At 41.7% G+C, this 19,901-nt stretch overlaps 1 protein-coding gene across 5 annotated transcripts in view; it reads left to right on the top strand.

Annotated features, from left to right (window-relative positions):
* The window catches only part of GCN2 (protein kinase family protein), a 75,883-nt gene extending 56,032 nt beyond the window's left edge, over positions 1–19,851 (top strand). For 2 of the 5 annotated variants that reach the window (XM_078591449.1, XM_078591447.1), the window contains 11 exons: positions 3,977–4,111; positions 4,242–4,298; positions 7,077–7,208; positions 7,293–7,376; positions 12,220–12,328; positions 12,942–13,075; positions 17,362–17,463; positions 18,252–18,337; positions 18,440–18,542; positions 18,875–18,994; positions 19,565–19,851. In XM_078591449.1, coding sequence (XP_078447575.1) covers positions 3,977–4,111; positions 4,242–4,298; positions 7,077–7,208; positions 7,293–7,376; positions 12,220–12,328; positions 12,942–13,075; positions 17,362–17,463; positions 18,252–18,337; positions 18,440–18,542; positions 18,875–18,994; positions 19,565–19,675 — 1,173 coding nt within the window. In that variant the 3' untranslated portion in view covers positions 19,676–19,851. Of the gene's footprint in view, positions 1–3,976; positions 4,112–4,241; positions 4,299–7,076; positions 7,209–7,292; positions 7,377–12,219; positions 12,329–12,941; positions 13,076–17,361; positions 17,464–18,251; positions 18,338–18,439; positions 18,543–18,874; positions 18,995–19,564 lie in introns of those variants that run through there. The other 3 variants (XM_078591448.1, XM_078591450.1, XR_013584881.1) reach the window with 3 other exon arrangements.
* Positions 19,852–19,901: the final 50 nt, after the last annotated feature.

Genomic DNA, 19,901 nt, shown 5'->3' with positions numbered 1-19,901 from the left:
ACGGCCGATGGCACCACAGGAGGTGGCTCCTGAGGGAGCGGCGGTGGAGGAGGCACGCACAGTGGAGGTCTGCGCCGCAGGGTTTCCAGCGACGGTGGCGGGCCTCACGGCAAAGGTGGTGCCGGCTCGAACAAAGGAGTCGTGAGTCGAAGCTCCAACAGGAGCACCCGCTCGAGATGCTCTTCCAAGCGCTGAAGGCGCGACTCCATAGCCTCCGGGAGAACAGCTCTGATACCAATTATACGAACCTGCTGGTTCGTACCGGAGAGAAGACGAGAAGGGAGGGAGAAGACGCCAGGATGGTCGTTGGCGTGCCGGGATGGACTATGGCAGGATGAGGGCAGGCAGTATGGACGTCGCCTATGAGAGGGGTCCGCGGGATGGACGTCACCGGAGGGAGCCAAACACATTCTTTGTGATACTTCTTGGCTGCCCTCCTCAAGGGAGGGCTGCTCTATTTAAAGGGATTACAAAAGGTCCAAATGACCTAAATATTGGGCTAAATGATGAAAAGGCCTAGATACGTCGGGGTCGTATCATATGGCATCATGATATGGTGACGGGGCGATGATATGTGGAGGTACTGGTGGCAGGGGAGGCAGCAGATCACAGTAGCAGTGATAACTTTGATACCAATTGACATATCCTCGATGGTTCTATCAAGATGCATCCTCAATTTTAAAGGGAAGGGAGATAAGACAATGGATTTATCAATCTAGAGAGGAAGAAGAGCATAGAGCCAGCTGAACACCCTGTGAAGAGAAGTGGTAAGAACCCACTACTATTTCAAACAACCAGAAGAAAATACCCGTTTCTAGGGCTTCGTCGATGCATTTAAGGTGGGTTTCGCATTCAGCATTCAGGGAGGAACCCAGGGAGCTCAGCCCAGAAAAAGAGGGGAGAAGAAGAAGGGGAAAGGGAAGCGGGAAGATCATCGCTCCAGGGGTGAGACGTCTGCACGAAGAGGAGGGTGAGCACTGGCCAAGACAAGAGAAGGAAGGTCACTGGGAAAGGAGAATGGTGCACTTACATTTAGATTGCCTATCTTCTCCCTTGTTTTCTCATCCTTAAATTAGGGCTTCTGGTGGGCCATTCGGCTGTTTTGGCTTCATGGGCCGCTGAGGTGTATAAACGCAGGCCGGGATCATATCAAAAAGTGGGTCAGGGGATCACGGCAGTGAGAGACAAGGGAAAGACTCACGTGTGGAAGATAGAGGGTTCAAGGGAATCCATCTTCAATTAAATCTCTTCGTATGCATGCAGGACAGTGTGCATGGACAGCAGCAGGGGATGGCATAAAGGCTGAGGGAGGCAGCATAGACTAGGGTTCTGATACCATGGTGAGGACTGAAATCAGATTTTTCTTTTGAAATAAATCAGATTTATCATCTTGAAAATAGAGAAGCGTGTAATATACATGAAGGAAAGAAGACAAAGAAGGATCATTCAGCCCATTAAATGCACTTTCATATATGTTTCTGTAGCAGTAATTAAATGGTTGACTGATTGAATGCATCGGTGATGTATGAGCTTCATCATTTATCAATTCTAGAATTAGAACACAGTTGCGACTTTCGTCAATGACTGCTTGAAGTTTAATACGATCTAGGGGTTGGGATCTTTATTGATGCACACTGTAATGCGATGTTCAACATGAAATGATATTTCAAGATCTCAAATCATTCTGATATGATTCCGCGGCGAGTATATGAACGAAAACGCAGGCCCAAGAACAGAGGACAAGCCCAGCCCGCTAACGAAGGAGTTGAAGAGTCTGCCAACCAGTGGGTTAGGGCAGACAGCAGTTAATCGGTAACTCTACCCTCTCTTCTCCCTTGCCTCCAACCCTCTCCCTCCTCTGGTCGTTCTCACCCTCTTCCCGCTTGCAGGTCTCGACCATCAGCGATCCGCGGCCATCTCTGTTCTACTCTCCTCTCCCTCATCTCTGTTCTTCCCGTCTCAGTTCAGGTGTTATCTTCCCTTTCCCGTTCCGGACCCCAGTTGTGAAACCTTTGTGGTGATAATCGATTTCTGTTCTCAAGGGAAGATCGATACGTTGAGTGGGAACGTATTACGATCGCAGAGGGATGAGGGAGGAGGGTGGAAATGGGTAGAGAGAGAAGAAACAGGAATGGTGGAGGGAATGACGAAGGATCGCTGACAAGCAGTGGTTGCTCGGCAGGTGGATGACTTTGGGCCTGCGAGCACAGAGAAGGGGAGAGTCGCGACCGGAATGAGGTAGGGAGGAGGGAACTAGAGAGATTCACAGTGCATCATACGCCCTACCCTTCCTTCCTGGAGGTAGGACTTAAGTAGGAGCCAAAGTGGGCTGGGCCTGCACGTCCGAACTGCGCTGCTGCCTGGTCTTCCAGGCGTAAACCCGCTGGTGACGATTGGTTACAAGAGTCCTACTCAAGAGATTTGTCCTGCCAGCTTCCACAGAGTGCCCTATGTGCACCAGAGGCGATGAAGACTGCTCCCACTTTTTCTTCACTTGTCCCTTCGCCCAGGGAATATGGGCATCGCAGCAGTTGGGGGGGGGGAGTGAATGTGTCCTCTGATGAGGCATTTTGGGCCTCAGCTGTTGACGGAAGATAGAGGAGCAAGCTGGATTCGGGGAGACTCCTCGCAGTGCTCTGGGCGATATGGCTGCACCGTAATGAAGTGGTATTCAAGGGGAAAAAGGCTTCCATGGAGAATGTCCTTTAGGACGTTAAGGCATTAATATTTTTTTGGTTTGGAGAGAGGCGAATGGAAGATCATTTTGGTCAGTTTGTATATGGATTGTACATAGCTTCATATATTCATATATGAAAATATGGCTTGTCAATTTTCCCTTAGATCTTTGGCTCATGCATTTACTGTGCCTTCGGTTGTCAAATTATGCAAGTTAAATCTGAATCTGAGTTACAGTCTTGTGTCAGTCCTTGTCTGTATTATCTTGTTTGGTTTAGGTTGTCTTTATTCTCATTACCAATGGATACATGTACAATATGATGTCTTTTTTGTGTAAAATGTGTGACTTCAAATGACTTTTACCTCTCTCGAGTTTTAGGATGACTTTTACATTTCTCGAGTTCAACTGGGATTACTCCATAACTCATTTGGATATATTGCACAGATACCCTGAAAACATTAAGCTTGTCATATTCCATGACAATAATTAATACTTCTGTCCAAAGAGGAATGCATTATAGAATTTATAAATTCAGTTGTACTCTGTAAAAATCTTAACTCTAATGCATATTAGTTACAATCATTGCCTCATTTATCTACAATGTCTGACCTAAATGACGAATTTGAACAAATGCTTCTGTCTACAATTATGTGCCCACTTCCGTAATTTGCGCAAACTGTCATGAGGTATCTTTTACTGTGTTGATGTGCCATTAGTTGGCTTCATGGATCATTTATCTGCATTGACTTGTTGGTCAATCTTCCTTCTGTCTCAAGTTCCTTTTGGGATGCCAATGACTTATTGGGCTTATCGTGCACTTTGATAGAGCTGGTTGTGCCCCATGAATTTGTATCCTTGCATGACATATCTCCTTTCTAGGTAGGGCACCAAGAACTGACTCCTTCTTGTTAGGTTCCTGAAGATAAGCCGCATCGTTTTTGTGATTTGGTCATCCCTACACCATATGTGAGGCCCACACCTGATGAATGATGTATCTTGGCTGCAAGAGCTGCACTTAACTTAGAAGTTCTTTCAAGCCACGAGTATTACAAGCCACAGTTGAGCCCATTTTTATATGCTATCAATTTTTCATGACCAAAGGCCAGTGCTCTCAAACATGATTGACACAGAATGCCCAAAGCATTAACATTTGAACAAACTTATGATTTTTATTGGGCGTCATTCGATGTCTCAAAAGATCTTCTATAGATTTTTTTAAGAAGAGGTTCATCTAAATCTCCTTCCATAACATTATAGTAATTCTAATTTGTGCTATGTTTCTTTGTTCTGATGAATCAGCATAGCCTATGGTCTGAATTTTTTATTCATCATTTTTATGAACTCTGGATGCAGAAGGCCAATTTTAAAAGATATGAAATTTCATGGGTTCATAGGAAATCAGTTGGCCATTCCACCCCAAACCGGTTTCTTCAGGTATTTTTTAACTAATTAATGTTTTTAATTTTGATATCATGTCTCTTAAAATTATTTAAAGTATTTTTACACACCCATTCTTGAATAGTTTTAATGACAGTACAGCATGTCCTCCCTCTTCCTTTCTCAGGGTGATTTTGACATTATTGGTGGTATTCCTACCTTGTCAACGTCAGAAGTGCTAAAGGTTTGCCAATCATTTGACGTTTCATCCTTTTTAGTATCTCTGTGTATTATTCATTTCAGATTAAACCGATTTCGGGTGATATTCCCTCTTTTTCTTCGAAAGATAAATACAATCCCCTCTCTTGAATAGGCAACTTCTATCCTATGAAATATTTTAGTTCTCCAGTATTTTAATGTCAAATTCCAGAGATGGATGTTCATTTAATTTCCGTATTTCTTTGCGGTCGACTCTTGTAACTGTCATTTTGTCCACATATGCAAAAAATATTGTCACTCCTCTCTTTCTATGCTTTATAAACAAAGTATGATCCCCATTGCTTTCTTTATATAACACATACTTTTCACAATCTTGGTCAGCTCACCAAACCAAGCTTGTCCTGTCTGTTTGAGCCCATAGAGTGCTTTGTTCAGTTTACACACAAGCTCTCATTCTGGGCAGTTATGAATCTGGTAAGTTCCCAATAAAATACGCAGGGTTCCAATGAAATACGAAGGTTTCCAGAGGTCTGAGGGTAAGGAAGAAGGTGATAGAGAAGAGAGTTAGGGGGGAAAGGGAAGACGAGGAAGAGCAGGGGCGACGGAGCTCCAGGAACAGTCGCTGCTCCCGGGTTTGAAGAGACCTGCAAGCATAGAGAGAAGTAAGCACGACTGGTAGGAGGGAAGAAAATGGGTCAGGGTGGAACGAGGCTCACTCTTGGGTTCTTTATTCTCCCCTCTAACCCGGGAGGATGGACGGCTTAATTCCCCTTGAAGGGGTCTGGGCTGCTGTCTTCCCCTTGGGTTTCCTATTGGGCCTTGATCGGACATAGACCTGTCATGGGATCATGTCAGAATCCTGCTCGATTGTGACCGTAAATTTCTTCTTCTTTCCATTTAATATACATTCTTTACATCCTGTTGGTATATATTTCATCCTTTTAAGACATTTGATGGTATAGGTATGTTCAGCTTATCAATTGGTGCTAAATTTTCCATATAGTCTGTTCCATAAATATGACTATAAAGCATTGATGGTTTACCAAACGGAAAGCATTGATGGATGCAGTGGTACAACCAGCCGGGGTTTTTTCTGCTGCATGGTTTAAAGGCCTGTGTCCAAGGCCCAGGCCAGTCTTCTAGGCCTTACGTGTATGTGATGATCATATCTTTTTTATATCATTGGGAGGGTCATCGACTTTGTGTGATATCCCCTATCTTTCTTTCATAAAAATAATATGAGTGAAATTGTTTGCCCCTAGCGTGCCCTCATACCTTTCTATATCTCCATCAGCTCTGTGTTTCAGTCTGAAGATCAATTCTACAATCCATTGGCTTCTTCCCCTTTGGCGGAGGTAGTAGAGACCATGCGTCGTTTTCAACTAGTGCCATCATCTCGACGCTCATTGCCTGTTTCCAGTTAGGATTCTACAAATTCTCAGAAAATTCTATATGAATGGTCACTGAACCAACTTTAGCATATTCTGATCGAAATTGTTTAAATACCACATGATACTGCAGAGATACATACTTAAGAAATTCATGATTATGGCTGCCAAGTTGTCCTTGCTTCAGCGAGACGCCCAGTCATCCAGCACATCTCCTTGTTTACAAGTACAAATCCATTCATGAAAAATTGATCTCCTTATCTGACTATGATAGATAATATTGGCTGAGAGATCCGGGATATGAAAAACTCTAGAGTCACCCAGTTTTGGAATCTCTATTATACCAACACCTACTATGGGAATAAAATGTCCACTAGCTGCAATAGTGGTTTTTTATTGGGGAAAATGTATACTGAATGAAGAAATAGTATTCGTAGTCATCATTATCAGTGGCCTTGGAGTCTAGAATTCATATTACTTTCGCTTTTATGGGTAAATAAGTAGAAATACTAGATAATATAACACGAGTGTTACCGGCAGAAGTAGTGAAAGGCTGTGCAATCAAATTAGCTGCCAGATGTTAATGTATTGATAGATCCTTGTTCCAAACACCAATAAATCCCAATGTTGATAAAGATCGTAAAAATAATGTCGATCCACCAAATCCCAACAAGGATAGGAGGGGAAAGAGATGATGAAGAAGGGGGGATAGAAGGTAGAAGACTCGATGGAGATCTTACAAGAGCTCTCCCTTCTGGTCGCAGGCCTTGTCCTGCTCCCAGCCCTCAGTTGCGGTTGCAACTGACTCTGCAAAAGAACGCCAAAAAGACTCCCTTCTCATTTCCCGTTACTTGTATTTATGTTCTCCTCGCACATGCGACATTTCAGCATGCACGTGAGCTCCTCCAGACTGAATTTTCAACTTCTTCCGTTGATATTTCTTTGAGAAGAAATGCCTTGTATCATGCATGCCCTCCGGCTGTTGTTGCAGCTTCTCCACGTGATCAGCAGAAGCTTACTAATGATGAAGCTACCCCAACTGACAGTTCCGATGGCTAAGCATATGCCCAGAGGAAAACTGGTCCATGAGATAGAGGGATGGGCTATGATGTATAGCCAAAGAAAGGGGTAGCTGAAGGTGTTATGTTCAGTGACAAAGAGGCAATGATGCAGCGGGCCTCATTATAACGTCTCTTAAGGATAGGATACCTTTATTTCTTTATATTGTGGGCCCACTGAGACCTGTATAAGAAGCTCTTTCCCTTCCCTTGAGATTAATGTTGTTCTTTATTGTTTCCAGTCATACATGGTAATGGTAAATAGGTGACAAATTTATGTGGGAAGCTTTTACTTGATGAATAATTCATTGTAAATAGTTGATAAATTCATGAGTGACACACTTCATTTGGTTTCAGACTGCAATGGAAGTTGTATCAAAATTCTTTCATCCTGATACTTTAGATATTCGTCTGAATCATGCTAAAATATTACAATCAATCTGGTCATGGGCAGGGATTGATGATGCCCAGAGGCAAAATGTTGCAGAGGTATGGCAGTGTTATATTCCTTCAATAATTCAGTGTAACATTAATGAATGACTTACCGATTGTGATCCTTTTAAAAATTTTAAGCTCCTCTCACTTATGAGTTCATTATGTCCCCAATCTACAAGCCGGAAGTCAATATGGGGTTTTATTCGTCGTCAGCTAATTCAGGTTCACAAGTTTTTTCTATTTTTGGTTCTTCTATTCTTGGAATTTGAATTATAATCCATCCCAAAGCTACATTATTTCATTTTTTTATTCTTACCTAATTTCAATATATGGAGGGATACATGACATCTCATCTTCCTATCTTTCTGATACGATCCCAGCCGGGATCGTATCGTGAACGAGCTGGCCCTGGCGGAGTGGACGACGCCGAGGGGATGAGGGCAAATGGAGGAGCGGCGGAGTGGACATCGCCGGAGGGAACAAGGTTTGATGGAGTGGATGTCTTCAAGGGGAAGAGAGGCTATTGAGAGGAAACAACTACTTGTAACTCATGTCCTGCCCTCCACAAGGAGGGCTACATATTTAAAGGGAAACACAAAGGGAATTTGAAAAGACGATAATGGCCTAGAGGGCTTAGTAGATCATAACAATACTCCCCCCTTCAAGCACAGCTTGTCCTCAAGCACGCCACTGGTGATGCCCAGAGGGGCGGCTGTCATTGCGACGGAGGCTGACGTCACACCACTGGTCGATGATGGCGCGAAGGCATCGGCTGCAGACAGCATGACGGAGAACGGTGCAGATGCAGCGGCTGCCCGACCGAGGACGAGGAGCTGCAGTACCTCATCAGCCGGGTAAGCCTCCAAGGTGGGAGGAGTCATAGGCGGTGGGGTCCCCGCCGGGCAGAGGTGGGGGTTGCGCAGTCAAGGCTGACTCTAGCTGAGCGGTGACGACTGCCACCAGTTGGTTGGAGACAGCCACTACCATGTCTCTGAGCTGCTTCAAAGAGGCCTCCCGGTGGCCCTCGAGGGCTTGCACGCTGGCGGCCTGAGCCACCTCAAGGGCGGCCACCTTGGTTGCTAGATCTTCTAGGGTAGTGGCAGGTTGGCGCTGGAGCTGACCAGCACCGTTGCGGACATGGAGGGCGACGACATATGGGCTGGGTGGCAGCACCGGTGCGGTCACGGCGGCACGCTATGGCTCTGATACCAATGATAAGATCCCAGCCTGGATCATATCATGAACGACCGGGCCCTGGCAGAGTGGACAATGCCGAGGGGACAAGGGCAAACGGAGGAGCAGCGAAGTGGACGTCGTCGGAGGGATCAGGGTTCGACGAAGTGGATGTCATCGAGGGGAAGAGAGGCTACTGAGAGGAACCAACTACTTGTAACTCATGTCCTGGCCTCCACGAGGAGGGCTACATATTTAAAGGGAAACACAAAAGGAAATTTGAGATGATGATAATGCCCCTAGAGGGCTTAGTAGCTGATAACACTTTCCACAAGTTTCTACCCATGCTACATATTTATGTGCAGGGGCCACATAACCACTGACTTTTCGTCCTATCTTTCGGCGTGCTTCTTCCTGTTCTGCACATTGATGTGTACTAGTTTTCCTCGAATGTATAAGAAAAAAAAATCATCGAAGGGAAAATAGGTAAATAAGATAGGAATGGATAAGCGGAAATGTGGGACTAAGCCAGTATACATCAAAACCGATTCCAATCCCCCTCAAGCCGGAGCATACATATCATCCAGACCTAGCTTAGTTCAAGCAAACTCCATTCAAGGACTGGGAAGCACCTTTCTGAACTCATCCGCTACTTGATTAGCAGAATATATGGTGGCATGGATAATAAGATGCTTCTGGATCTTCTTGCAGATGAAATGACACTCCCCTTTTTCATATACTAATCATTTAAAGTTTATTTCCATTGTAAGCCAATAAAACGGCATTTAATGTTACCATAACTGGGATAACTGGGACACTGATTTGTATGGACATAAGATGCGGTGAAGTGTAGCTTATATCATCTCAAGTGTAGCTTATACAATGCCCATTTTGGCATTGTATCCCATTGGGGTCATTATTGTCATCTCTCCTTCATAGATGCATTTTTTTCTCATAGGGGAGCTCTCCTCTTGGGAGGGTAGCCCACAAGGAAAAGATATGCCGCAAGTGCTGATCCTTCTATGTCTCTACTCTCTAATGTGTCTGTCTCCTTGCCCACCTCTAAGATTCCTTAACCTTAAGCTCATCTGTACTTCACCGCATCTTCAGGCAGGGTCATCTCCAGTTAATCCTTGTCGCCTCAATTCAGCCCCTCTTTTTCCCTTTGCTTGGTAGAAACCTAAATCAAGGTTCGTATGACAAACTTGAACAAGTTTATTCTTTTGAGAGCTTCTCTTATCTTTCATCTCTCCTTCTCTGCCATTGAATTCTTTTGTGTTTGTAGAATCAGAAAAATTTCTTGAGGATTCAAGGGTTGCGTAGTTGGTTCTGCGGGCTCAATAAAAAAGCTTGCTGATGAATTCACAAAACTTCTCCATGCTAGAAGAAGCTGTGTTCTGAATCCACAAAATCAGTTACTTCAGCCATTAAACCCAGAAATACAGGAGAAATCTTTCACAAGGATGGATAACTTAAAGAGAAGGAATCCCTGAAAATGAATAATTGTTTTCAATAGTTTCTGTGGTACATTACATGCTATTGCGTTGGTTACTAAGAAGAAGAGACTTAGAATGAGGCGAATAGGATTAAAGGGGATGTCCCTTTCACACAAGAGACAGAAGAGAAGATGTTTTAGCAAAGTTGACAGATCTGATAGGTATGAAAATAGGCGACTCTGAAATATGTGTATCATTCTCATCTGATACCTCAGTCAGGTCTTTTGGAAAATTGTGCCTAGCAAAATCAAACCAAAAGATATTGAAGTCCACGTACGATATTAATTAATAGAAATAATATGGACCAAGTCTGGATATGTCACTGCATTTGACCAAATTGAAGATGCCCCTTTTTATCTTTATTGGTACCGACAGGAAGCCCATCTGGCAGAACTGGGCCCGCCTAAATCCCGTCAATCCCGGCAAGATTTGGCACCACACCATGAGATAAGTAGGCAGCCTCATTTCCATTGGGCCCATTTCCTGATTGGGAAGTAGTGGTTCTAGAAACATTTACCTGTGTCAGCAGTCTGTTAGGGTTTGTCTGCACAAGGGTAGTGTTTACCCATCTGTTAAGATTCCGAATCTTGAACAACGAATACTCCAGAAATTCCAATAAAGAAAACCAGATATCTTCTTGATTTAACCGTTCACACTTAGAAAATACTGATATCGTGTTTAAGAGAAAGAGAGAATCGTTCAAACGTGAACATAAATCCGAGAGAAGATGAGAAGGTAGATAACTCTCCTAGATTGGAGAGTAAGCTCCGCCCGCCGTATCGGTCGAGGTAGCCTTGCGAGGAGAATCTCCGTCGTCGCCAGTGGAATGACTTCTTCATCCTCTCCCCGCCTCCTCCTCTTCTTATTTATAGAATGACGGCCTTGATTTGAATCGTTTCGTTCCTGCCTTATTTCAAAAGCTCCTCACACGTGCTGATCATCTTGCACGTGCTGAGTCCACGAGTCTTCTTTTCTTCTTTTGGTAAGTTCTCAAGAGGTCCATATCACCATCCCAAGCCTGATATCAGATGGCAGTATCTGGACAGATGCCGAAACGAATATCGGAAATGGGATTATCTGATATCTATTGTTACCGATATCCAGATATCGGATGATGGTATCGGGTATCGATGGCTACAGTACCAATATCTCATAGCATTATCCAGATATCGGCATCCTTCTTTGTCTCAAGGGTTGGATGACGATATCAGATATTGGTGTCAGACATAGGTTTTTTCGTATTCGACATATAAATAGAAATATATTTAAATAATTTATAAATGTGTAACTAAGCTATAGGGAGCTATGTACGTAGTATGTTTGAGCATTAATTATATTTCTTCAAGGTTTTCGTCCACATTCAATTATTATTTTCTACTTAATCCAGCCGGTCCAAAATGGGTCCATTAGCACGGAGAGCAGGACCCAAAACATATCTGTGAAGCATTTAGTTGTCAAGGTGCATAGAGAGTAAAGTTTTTTTCAGTTATGTATTTTTTTCATAAGTATTTATACGATTTTAAACTTGCTTTTTCCATATGGGACAAAGGGTAATGATTTTTTAAACTGGTGTTCGGGTATCAGACATCGCTATCCGGGTACCCATTTTGATACAGATTTGTATATTCAGATATGGGGTTTCGATATCAGAAACCGGATTCAATATCCAGTACCAGCATTCACCATTTACAGAGGCCTACAATATCCATCCCGATATCCGTTTGATATCTGATGTCCGGATCTAAAATGGCCTTGATTTTTATCTGGGTATCAAACGACCGAACACTACATGTGGGTGTCTCTGCCAAGTTCTTGGGTGGTTTGCGGAGCAGCAGCTGAGAGTCGGGTGCAGGATAGCAGCAGGAGCCCCTGGTCATCATCTTCAGAGTCTGGGGCGCAACCCGTTCCTGGAAAAATGTTTCCCGTGAAGCACAGGAGGGCACCGCCATGGTGTCGTCGACCCAGTCCTGGGTAGGGATCGACCAGGGACGAGCTGCCTAAAGCCGTAGTGAGGCGGAGACAGTCACGTGGATAAGGATCATAGATGGAGAGAGATGGGGCTTAGATGTTAAGGGGAGAAGATACAAGGAACTTCCAATTGCATAATACTCTCTGGCGGCCCTCCTAAGGAAGGCCAGCCCTATTTAATGGGTACATGAAGAAAGGGTAAGTATGAGTCTGCCATTATGCAGGGTTGGGGATCATATCAGGTACATCAGCTAGGCTTCTGGATTCAAGCCTAAGCTTTGGAATTGTTTCTACATTGAGGCTCCTTTACACACAATGTGTTACTAATATTCCAAATACTTTTTTCAGCTACCAAGTCAATTTTGGAGATGGATACTGATCAAGAAAATAATGCTCGACTTTGACATATTTCTATTTTTTTATTCCAGGATCATGATCTAACAGGGGCCATGGTTGACAAATTACATGCTGTGGATTTAAGATTCTGCGGCCCAGCTGATCAAGCATTGGCCAGATTGAGAGGGGCCATTTCTTCTGGTACTTTTGGGTCTCTTGATTTTACACAGCATGACAATTGTTTAATTTTATCACTTTAGTCTGTCATGCGGATGCAATGATTTTATGAATATGTAGTTACTCTGATCTTGCACTTGATATTGGAAGGGAAGGACATTCATTCCTTTTGAAAACCAACCAAAAGTGATAGATGTGCAAACAGAATGAGAGATAAATGACTATATGGGTTGAGGCCATAAGGATAGAAAAATATATCTGGATTGAGGCCCACTGATATGATCCCTCACCCCTCGATATTTTTATTGGAAGCACATGTCCCTTCTCCCCTCTATGTCCAAACCTCATCTCTCCCTCTGCAATCCCCGTCCCTCATGAATGTCTCCTCTTCGCCGTGTCTTCAGGTGGCTCGTCCACAGTCAATCCCTAACAGCTCTGTTCAGCCTCTGCCTTGACCATTCCCGCCCTCCTCTTCATCCATGGAACTCTCTTTTATCATTGAAATTGCATTCAAAATGATATGTCTGAGCAGAAGATATCACCTATATGCACAAAGTTATGCAACTGTTTTTTTTTGTTTTATCTCGTTTTGCCTTTTTAAATTCTGAAGTTGGTACATTTTTTGAGATGACTGCAGAAACAACTCATAAAGCACTACAAGAGTTGTCCGATCTTTTGACATATGTGAGAGTATGGAGAATTGAAAAGCGCATTTCCCTGGACGTCCTCATGCCCCCTGAGGATAGTGACTACAGAGGCCTTTATTTTCAGGTAGCAGTTGTGTGACCTGTGTATTTAATGCAGTCTTATGAGGAGGCTTGTTTCCTGACGCAAAAAGTTGAATCAGATACTTTTCTTTTGTGAAATTCAATAATTTAACTGGTTAAATTCAACATACACTGCCATTATATTGGTACATCTTTGTAGATAAATATTTTAAATTCTACATATTATTCTTGTAAACCACACTTTCTGGATATACTGTTCTACTTCGCAGTTTCTACGTAGACTAATTTATTTTAGCTGTCTTAAAACATATACGGAAGTCTTTTGTTCTTTTTTTCTCTCCTCTTTTTAAGGATGTTTTTTATTAGGTCACTCATTATTATTGAGTCAGGTTTATTGCCCTACTCAACAAAAAGTCTATCAATGTGCTGAACCTATTTTGAACTGAGTAAGAACATTGCTGTTATGTTTGCTATGTCCAAGATCCTCTCCAACGATTCATCTCTCCAGCTCTTCAGTGGTTAAATTTCTTAATGGTATCAAAGCCCATGGCTTCTTGATGGTTACTTCCTCTTCTGTGGCTTAAGCTGCCTCAGAGACGTTTACTTCCTCTTTCATGGCTTCTTGACTTTTTGTTACTGGAAAGCTCAATTTGGTGTCAGAGTTGGAAATCTTGCACTTGAAGGCAGTTCATTATCACCTCTTAATGATCATATCACCTTGTGAGCCAGGGAAATTTCTGTGTAGCAAGTTCTATTCCTTGTCATTGATTGCAGAAGGTTTCCTCACTGTTGCTACTTTCTCTGGGGTGAGTTTTGCGTTGACTTCCTGAAATCTCCAGTCTAGTCAATACCTGGATTTGCCTTCAAGATTCCATCATTTTTAATCAGTCAGTAGGGGCACTTGTTTTAGCCTTGGTTATTTCCTCCTCTGGAATGCCTTTCTGCAGGCCATGATAAAGGGGTCTCATCAGCCAAAAAAGGCAATTTTGGGGTCCATCGATTATGGTACTGTTCTGCTATGAAATTAATCTCATCTGGAATTCAGTGGGTGTTTTGGTCCCTCTGGTTGTTCGATATCAGTGGAAGGTTGTAATTGCTGCTATGCCAGGGACCTGCCTTGATCTTGTTAAGTATTCAGTCAACAGCCTATCTTGCTAAAAAAGGATATTTCTCTAATCCAAATTGGCTGGGTCAGCTCTCTCTCATAGAGGTTGTACTGGATCATTTAATTGGACTTCATCATCTCCCATGAATGGTATGGCCCCAGTTGTGGAACAGTGGTATTATTGACATCATGTGCATCGACCCTGTTGCAGTTCACTAGGTAGAATCTTTTGAAATGGCGACACTTGGATCAGATAATCCTTCAGCCGAAATATATGAAGCACCTTCTGTAAGCGAAACATGTGTTACTGATCCTTACATGATCACTTGATGGATGTTGAGGGCATCCTGCACCAACGAGTTACTAGACAGTGTTACCCCAGCAGTTCGTGAAGATTTTTTTCTTCTTAATTTTACGCATAATATTTGAGAATGATGTGGTCCCTAACTCTCTTTTAGGGCAGTCCTGTCTTTTGGCTGCTAGGGGCATGCATGTCATTCCCTTCTTCATCTTCCCTTTAGGAAGGCAGCCAGGAAAATAGGTATTATAAGCCAGGAGCTTGTAGGTATTCAAAAAATAGGACCATAAAAGGCAGAATTATTATGAGCTGTGTGGAAAGCCATCTCATCATAGTTAGTTGGTTGATTTACCTCCACCAAAGCATTGTAGTTTGGCATCATCTGCCCCACCTGCCTCTTTGACTCTGCTATCCTCCTCGTTTGATGCTCCAGACCTTGTAGTGGAATAAAAGCATTGCAAAGAGGTGAAAGAATTTTCATCTTCTTCAATCAACTCAGGCTGTTGTGTCCACATCTTTGGCCCAGGATTGGTATGTTCTCTCCCCTTATTCTTTTATATACCTCTTCCACGTCTCCTACGTGGAAGAGCTATATAAAAGAATTAGGGGAAATTGCTCTGGATTATTTATTCAGGACTTCTAGCTCAAATGATCTCTGGTTGTAGTGGCTTCCTCTCTTGCGACACATCTTATAACCTCAGGCTGAGGATGGAATGGTAAAACTGGCATACCTCCAAAAGCCAAATATTTTTTTGTACATTCAGCCAGTCTTGTTCAATACTCAGAGCTCAAACCACCACTGTTGTTCAAATTCTTCAGTTTCATGTCCTAATTTCATATCCTTAGCTCTAAATATGAGCCATCTCTTTTATTCATTACCATGATGTGAAGTTTGCCGCCGCCTTTCACAGGACCTTGATGTAGTCTACACTCTCAATCAGTGCCAGAAGGTGCATATCCTCCTTATTCCATGCATTTCCTTTGGCTTTCAAAGATCTTCCTGTTGTCCGTGCCTACTGGATCAGCTCCTTGGGCAAGAGCATTGGATTGCACTGGCTAGCTCGAAAAACAGGAAATTGCTTCCATCGGAAGGAGCCCCAAGAACTTTCCAAACCTGTCAACAGTATGAGAAGGGTAGCTTCTGGGGTGCCTCCATGCCATTTCTCCCTCCTGCTGAGGAATATCTGTGGCCTTCACCACCAATTGAATATTTCCACCATCCTTGGCCAGATCGTCCTTGTTGTTGGATGTCACAATTTTTTACTTCATGACAGGTGACCACACAATCTGGAGCCAATTGTTGGGTTCAGCATATTACATTCATAATGCACCTTCCATCTTTCCCTAGGTGCTCCTTCTATCAAGATTGTAAATAGGTGTGATCTAGACTTCATGACAGCCGACTGACATGGCTTTGGTATACTAAAGTTTCAAAGATTGATCCAGATCCTCACCATTATAGGTTCTCTCCAGCGCATTAACCTGTTAGGTTTCTTCATAAACTTCATAAAGATTGTACTTTTCACCATGCTTTTCATGTATCACTGCTTCACAAAGCCTATGGAGACATTTATGCTTCATTGGGCCAAAAGAAACTGAATTACAAGCAGATACGCAGCACATCATCGGGCCAAAAAAAGTGTGTCATCAAGTTATGTCCTCATCAGATGACTAGCCCTTGAGCACTAGTAAGCAAGGCAACTTGGGATGATGTTCATATTTTCAGCTGTTCCCATACTCTAATTGAGGTCAAGGCTGCTGTAGAAGGGGATGTGCTGTTAGGATGACCCTGCTTGTTTTTCACTAGTCCAGTAGGCAGGCACAGTTGGGAATTTGTGGTTATTAGGCTGATTGTCAGCTAGTTTTGCTGTTTAGAAATATCTGAGTTTGAATTCCCTGTTTATTTATTGACCCTTAATATGTGTACATTAAGTTTATGTCCCAGAACTATCGTAACCCTGTAAATGTCCTTGGAACCCACACAGTCATGAATCTTTTAGTCTTTCTCTCACCTAGTCGTTCCTCAGGGGAGACCCTATCCTGGGCTCGTCTTCTCATCTCTTCTAAAGATTTGGGAATGCCAAAACAAGTCGCTGATCAGAAACCAAGAAAGGATTGGGTCCACTGGAGTCATCCACTGATATGTGAGGGAGGTATATATGTATCTATGGCTAAAAATGCAAATTATACCTCGAATTTCCAAGAGAACCCAGAATTTCCCAATGAGGTAACAATGTTCAAGAAATGCCGACGGTGAATACAGCCCATGTAATTAGAGATAGAATGCAATTGAGAGAAAGATGGGAAGATGGAGAGATGAGATGGAAGGCGGATCACCCTCGTTTTCCTCTGAGGGAAGGATCTCCCTCTCAGCACAGTCACAGTTGCAACTGTCTTCCGAGAAAACCCCCCTTCTTCCTCACTTGAGACAGTAAAATACAGGAGTTCCCGCTCGAGTCAGGGCCACACATTGTGCCTGAAGTGGCAAGTGCAACACAGGTTTTCTTTCTATTTTTCTCCATGTAGTGTCTGGGAAGGTATGTATCATCCACAATGACAAGTGCTTAAAACCTGGAAGGAGAGAGGATCTTCACACTCTTCTTCTTCATTCTTAGTGCCCTTTGTAAGTGCTAGCTTAAGTTCTTCATTCTCTTCTCAATTTTCATGTGCGCTCATCGCCTCGCTGGATCTTAGGTTTAAGCTATAATATTTGGTTTCCCAATTTGAAATCCAATGTTGTTCTCTTCAAAAAAAAAAAAAAAAGAAATCCAATGTTGTTTTAAGATACTACAGTTCACTGGTGGTCCTGGTTTTCTTTTATGTCTCTTCCAGCCCCATCACAAAAAGTGAACATAAAAAAATTTGATGTTTAAATAATTATTTTTTTCAAATACATCATCTTTCCTATTTTTAACTTTTTATGCAGATTTATTTAATCAAAGAAAGTAATCCGAGTTCTGTTTCTGAAAGCACCTTGCTTGCTGTTGGTGGATGTTATGACCATCTTCTTCATCAGATGTGGAATCATGTAAGTGCAATGTATTATCTCAGTATCTCAATCATTATTGACATGAAATGTTAATGTGACATGTGATGTCTAAATTATAAATGATGTCTACAATAGATGATGTCAACATTGTGCCTCTCAATTAGAGTTCTTTGTAGGAATATTCTTTATTAGCTTCTTCTATTGGACTTGCACTAGAATTACTTTCATTTGGGTAAACTTTTGTTCAGATTTGGTTTCCTATAAACTTAAAAGTGTTATGAGCAAGAATCAATGTTTGTGGCCAAGGATAATCTGCTCAATCAATTAACAAATTTGATCTATTCTTGATAAGATCAGAGCTCTTGAATTTGATGCTAGTAGTAAATCAGAATTCAGAGATGAGTTCAACAATCAAATATCTTCCAGTAGAGATAAGAAGAGAACAATAGAGTTACAGTAAGTGAATGCATAAAAGAGAACAACGGGCTGGAGACTAAATTGGAAGCTTCCTTCCTCTGGTCACATATAACTGCCCCTTGGGCCGTCTTACCAATGTTGGAAATCAAATCTTGGATGGCTCTTTACCAATCAGCCACCTTATCTATAATGCTTTCGTCACGAGTGTCTTCTCAACTAACAACAAGTGGAGTTCCCATGTGATCTCTTTGTGTTTTCCTCTGATAAGTTTCACCATATAACTTATCGGCCACTGTCAGCTGTTGTCCCATGGAATGACAAAATATCAAGTTGAGGTGTTTAGTGCATATGATCCCTTTTTTAGCTTATTTTATCTTATCCAGTCTTCCAATGGTTTAAATGTTTATTAGAAAACAAATCCACCTGGCGCGGTTGGGATCAGCCTTGCTTTGGAAAAGATCCTTCATCAACCTTCTTTGGAAATAAAACAATGCAGGCAAGTTTAATCATTCTACTCGATTAGCTCCTATAAAACCTTTCTATCTATCCAAATGCATTACTAGAACTTAAGATATCAAAATTATTTCCGACGTTTCAGGAGCGATCTTGGATTTAGTATTCTTGTATGCTCTAGAGGTGGGGGTGGTATGCTAGAAGAACGGATGGAGTTGGTTGCTGAGCTTTGGCAGGCTAACTTGAAGGCGTGACATCTCTTCGTTTTATTCTTGTTTATTGTTTTTGAAATTTCACAAGAAACAGGGTAGCTTAACAATATTTGGAAGTTGTTGCTCTATCATCTTTTCATGAATTTTCCTCAAAAAATTCATCTTTTCATTTCTTCATTTGGAATTAATTTATTTTTAGTCATGAAAGATCTAATTTTTGTGTAAAATTAATGGTGCTACAGCCTCAATAAAGCATCACACATTGAATGGTAGAACTACTTGAACTACCTTTGTTATTCAAAAAGAACAATATCCCCATGATTTGTTATCGTTGGTTGGCTGATTCCTTTGCCACTATCTTTATGCAGGCAGAGTTTGTTCTTCTACAAGATCCAAGTCTCACTTTGCAGTATGAATATGCATATGAGCATGATTTTAAATGCTTAATAATCATTACTCCTGATTCCTTGCAGACAGGATACGTGAAGGTAATAGAATTGTCACTAGTTGATTTATATTTTAAAAAGGAACTTTTATCTAGGTGTTATGCATTTTTTTATTAAATTTTTTGAAGGATTTTGTATTCAACCATTAACATTTTTCGTTTCTATAGGAGTAATATACTGCATAGATAAATCTTCCCTTTAATTAATTTCCTTTCTAATTAAGAAAAAAGCGAAATGTTGTTTTCCCTTCATAAATGTCCTTTTTATATCCATCTATCTACCTACGTGTTCATTTATTATGTACTATCTAATTATCTATATATTATTTTCTAGCTATCTGGTTATCTATTTATTTATCTGTCCACTATCTATAACTCAATCTATACATCTATGTATGATTCAATCCCATTATCTATGAAATTATCAATCAATTTTTTAACCAAAAATAAAGTATGATAAGATGTGAGATGTTTTTAATCATCGGTTTTATTAAAAATGTCGAGTATTTATTTAGATTTGGGCATCTTATGATTCCTCATATCCCCATACCCCTTTATACTTTTCAATTCATTTTCCTTGAGCCTGTCTAATATTTTGAACGTATGCTTGCAGTTTCGTCATCTTGAACTGAAGAAGGAGAGGGAAATTCAAAGAGATGAGCTTGTAAAGGTCTTGAATGATGCTATTTCATCGCAGTTCAGAAGCCCCACGATATGGAACTGACAATTCAAGTTTTGTGGCTTCATTCCAGAAACTTTATTTTATTTTCCTATTCATGAGCTGTAAAAAACTTCTTTGAGCTGTTTCTTGTCCATAATCTCTGGTGTGATGAAGGTATCTCTTGATTAAGAGATAATAACACTTTCGAAATGTTAGTATTCAGTTTTGATTGATGTGAAGCTTTGATGGCACCGAATCATTACTCAGTACTGTAATAAGCTTTGAGAAA

The sequence above is a fragment of the Wolffia australiana genome, chromosome 20 (assembly GCF_029677425.1).
Source record: "Wolffia australiana isolate 7733 chromosome 20, ASM2967742v1".
Taxonomy (NCBI): domain Eukaryota; kingdom Viridiplantae; phylum Streptophyta; class Magnoliopsida; order Alismatales; family Araceae; genus Wolffia; species Wolffia australiana.
The sequence above is the reverse complement of the archived record's forward strand: the minus strand, read 5'-3'. Positions and strand labels throughout refer to the sequence as shown.